Raw genomic sequence first — 3,794 nt, forward strand, 5'->3', positions numbered from 1 at the left:
TTAATATATATAATATTTTAATATATATTTTATATAAATAATTAATTTTGTGACTAAGTTTTAATATATTTAATTTGTAGCATGCTTATTAGTTTGTTTAATTGTCAAATCTCTATTGTACGTACGTGCAAATTTCTCTTTCTGGGGACCTTCTTCTCAAATCATCATTGAAAAAAAAAAATTATTTATTATAAAATAAAAAATAAATTTGAAATTTTTTCTAAAGTGAAAATTGGCCATGCCAATCCCATCTTCTTTTGGTGGCCAAATTTGGATCTTTGTGACCCCATTTCCAAAACCAGCACCGCATTTGCTGTGTGAATTGACAATAATCCAATAGATTAAATTTATTTAGGACTTGAATCTGTGTTTTTCCAGACATTTGATAAAGGCCCAAATTAAAATATTTATTCATAATTAAAAGAAATTTTCTTTTTCCTTTTTCCGATGTTAAATTTAGTAATAGTTTGACCTATGCACTGAGATTGGTCTAATTTTTATACAAGAAATTAAACACGCTATGAGTGTATCATATACACAAACAAGGATACACATGTATTTTTGTTAACAAGAAAGTAAGCGTTTGTTTATAAAGACAGGACATTGAGATAGGAATACAATGACATAAAATTGTGTTTGGCAGAGGAGATATGGACAGAGATAATATATTCAGAGACATTGAATTAGTGTATTAGAAAAGTCTAAGGGGCCAGCAACTTTATTGAATTCTGACCAGCATATAACCAGCAAAGAAAAGTGAGCCATTGAATGAAATTTCACATCAATCTCACACCATTAAAATCATCATTGATAGTTATTTGATGGCTATAAATCACAAAAATTACTGTCCCCTATATTTTTCTAGTGTATTTTGTGTCCATCCTGACAGGAAGGACACGGAGACACTAACAAGGGACACAACTTATTTTTTATTTTTTTCTTTCATTATTTTTGTTAATTTTTCATAATTATATTTTTTATTATTATATTTTTTATCTCAAATTTTTTGAATGAAAAAAAAATGACAATAAATTGGATTTTCATAATTTGTTCTAGTTTATCACCAATTAGAATATAAGAACACAAAATTTTGTGTCTCTATCCATTAATGTCTTATCCTATCCTGTTCTCAGTGTCTTGTTATGTCCTGTTTTCGAAAACAAACGCGGCCTAAGATATTATGCGAATACACATCCACATGATGATACATTCATTCAAATAATGTCACAATAATTTTACTATATATAATATAAGCTAGGACCCGGTCAGAGTTTACACTTCACATACAATAAAAAAAAATGTTTCCAAAATGACCAACTTCTTCTCTTTGACAAATACTATCTACTAAATCCCTCTCTCTTTCTCTTTCTCTTTCTTTCCCTGCCTTTCAACTCCCTTTATCCCTTTCTAATCTAAACCTTCTATTTTTCCTCTTCTCATTCATTCAAAGGAAGGAAAAAAGGTTTCAAAATATTCTCCTTCTGGTCACCAAAAAGAGAGAAAGAAAAGGGGAAAAAAAAAATTTTTTTTTAGACCTAACAATTCCATAAATATTACACCAAATCTAATTAGCTTCTTCTAAATGGCATCTTTTCAACAAGAAAGGAATAGAGTAGAAGAAGAAGTAGCATCATCAAAGTTAGTATCAAATTCAAATCAAAGTTGTTCTTCTCCACCTTCAAATAATACTTCATCATCTTCATCACCATCTCATGAATTCTCCTTCACAATCTCTCTCAACTCTCATCACCATCATCATCATCATCATCATCATCATAATAGTTCCTTCACCAACACCAACAACAACATATTCAATAGTACTAAGAACAATAACAACAATATTGATTTATCTCCTGCTGATGAAATCTTCTTCCATGGTCACTTGCTCCCTCTTCATCTCCTCTCACACCTTCCTCAATCTCCTCGTTCTTCATCAAACTCCATGGACAGTTTCACCCTCCCCATAAGAGAGCTTCTAGAAGATGAAAACGTTAACCCCATCAAAGAAAATGGCACCAGCAACAACATCATCTGCAACAACAACAACAACAAAGAAGAAGATGGTGACAACAAGAAGAATAGTAGAGGTAACAAGCTATTCAAACCTTCTTTCTCTTTGTTTGGATTGAAAAAAGGGCCAAAAGGGTCATCAAAAGTTAAAGAAAAAGAGGAAAAGGAGAATCACAAGAAGAAAAGATTGAATTTTGATGTGATCCATGATGCAATGAAGAAGTACTTGAGAATGGTTCAACAACCATTAGTACTATTTAGAAGGAGAAGTAATAGTAGTAGAGACAAGTATAGGATCAATGGAAAGAGTTCTTATTCTTATTCTTCAGGGAATGTTACACCAAATAGTAACAAAGATTTGTTCAGAGGTTATTGGAATCAATTCTCAGCACCAGCTTCAATGAGAACATCACCAACAAATAGTGGCCTTCTTGTTCCAACACCAACAACTCTTCATTCTTCTCATGGTGCTAGAGATAGCACCATGGAAGAGTTACAAGCTGCAATTCAAGCTGCAATTGCTCATTGCAAGAACTCAATTGCAAAAGAAGAGAAGAAGCTCAAATGTTCCGAGATTCGATCTAGTCTGATCTAGCCTGACCTGTTGGTACGAGTAAAAATTTACGAAAAAAAAAGTAAAATAATTTTAAATGAAAATATTTTTTCATTCTCAAAGTTCAAGAGGAGGCTCAAATATAATACACTCGTATAGGATAAGATTTTTTTTCCCCCATTATATTTGGTTTCCTAGTATGTGTCTTATGTGACTGATTCTATGTGGTATTTGAGTCATTTTGTACATAATGTACAATCATTTGAGTTCCAAAAGAAACCATAGCTAGAAATAATATCTGAAAAGATTAATAACTTTTGCCATGTACTAGTGCAATTATTTGTACATTATCTCATAATTTTTAATATGTAATATTATATACAACAAATTGTACTAACCTTTTTAAGATTTCAATTATATCACACTCATTGTTCTTGTATTTAATAAAATATAAGTAATTATTTTAGAAAGATCAATATATAAATATAATAAATAAATAAATAAAATCTATATAATATCACTTAGGCTTGGTTTGGTAAAACTTTTCGAAGAGGTGCTTGTGCTTTTTTAAAAGCTCAAGCTCCTCATTTTGTGTTTGGTAAATAAAAAAGATCATGTGCTTGTGCTTGTAGCTTTTAAAAGATTGGGATACTTTTAAAAGCACCTAAGATAGAGCTTTTTAAAGTTGGCTTGTGCTTTTCAAAATTTAAAAGTCTAATATAACCTCATATGTTAACTAATTTTCAAATTTAATGCTTGCATTTATGTCTATTATAGTATTTTTTAATTTTAAAAGCTATTTTACCAAATACAATTGTTATTGCTTGTGATTATTAAAAGCAATTTTTAATTTGATTTACCAAACATTAATGCTGCAACTTTTAAAAAGCTATCTTTTAAAAGTTAGCTTTTATAAGCTACTTTTGAAAAGTAAAAGCTTTACCAAACTAAGCCTTAACCTCAAGAGAGAAGGAAAATTTAAGCTCTTTTATCTGCATCTTGCTGTTTTGTTATTATGTGAATGAAAGACGGAAAATTGTTTAGCACTAGTTTTTGGGTTGGGTTGGTTAGCACTCGTCTGATTTGTGTACTCTAAATTTTCAAAATTTTTTAAACACAAATCGAAGGATCCGATTTATATACATCTCACAATTTTAAAAAATATCCAAAATTATAATGTTAATATATATCATATATCTCACTTTTATATCTAAATTTTTTAGTTTTATAT

At 29.8% G+C, this 3,794-nt stretch overlaps 1 protein-coding gene across 1 annotated transcript; it reads left to right on the plus strand.

Annotated features, from left to right (window-relative positions):
* Positions 1-1,181: 1,181 nt before the first annotated feature.
* BKI1 (BRI1 kinase inhibitor 1) lies at positions 1,182-2,957 on the plus strand. The gene has a single exon (XM_016307638.3). It carries the CDS (start codon positions 1,583-1,585, stop codon positions 2,603-2,605), a length of 1,023 nt encoding a protein of 340 aa, XP_016163124.1. The 5' UTR covers positions 1,182-1,582; the 3' UTR covers positions 2,606-2,957.
* The last annotated feature ends 837 nt before the right edge of the window (positions 2,958-3,794 follow it).

This window comes from Arachis ipaensis, chromosome B6, assembly GCF_059453495.1.
Source record: "Arachis ipaensis isolate K30076 ecotype BB chromosome B6, ASM5945349v1, whole genome shotgun sequence".
Taxonomy (NCBI): Eukaryota; Viridiplantae; Streptophyta; class Magnoliopsida; order Fabales; family Fabaceae; genus Arachis; species Arachis ipaensis.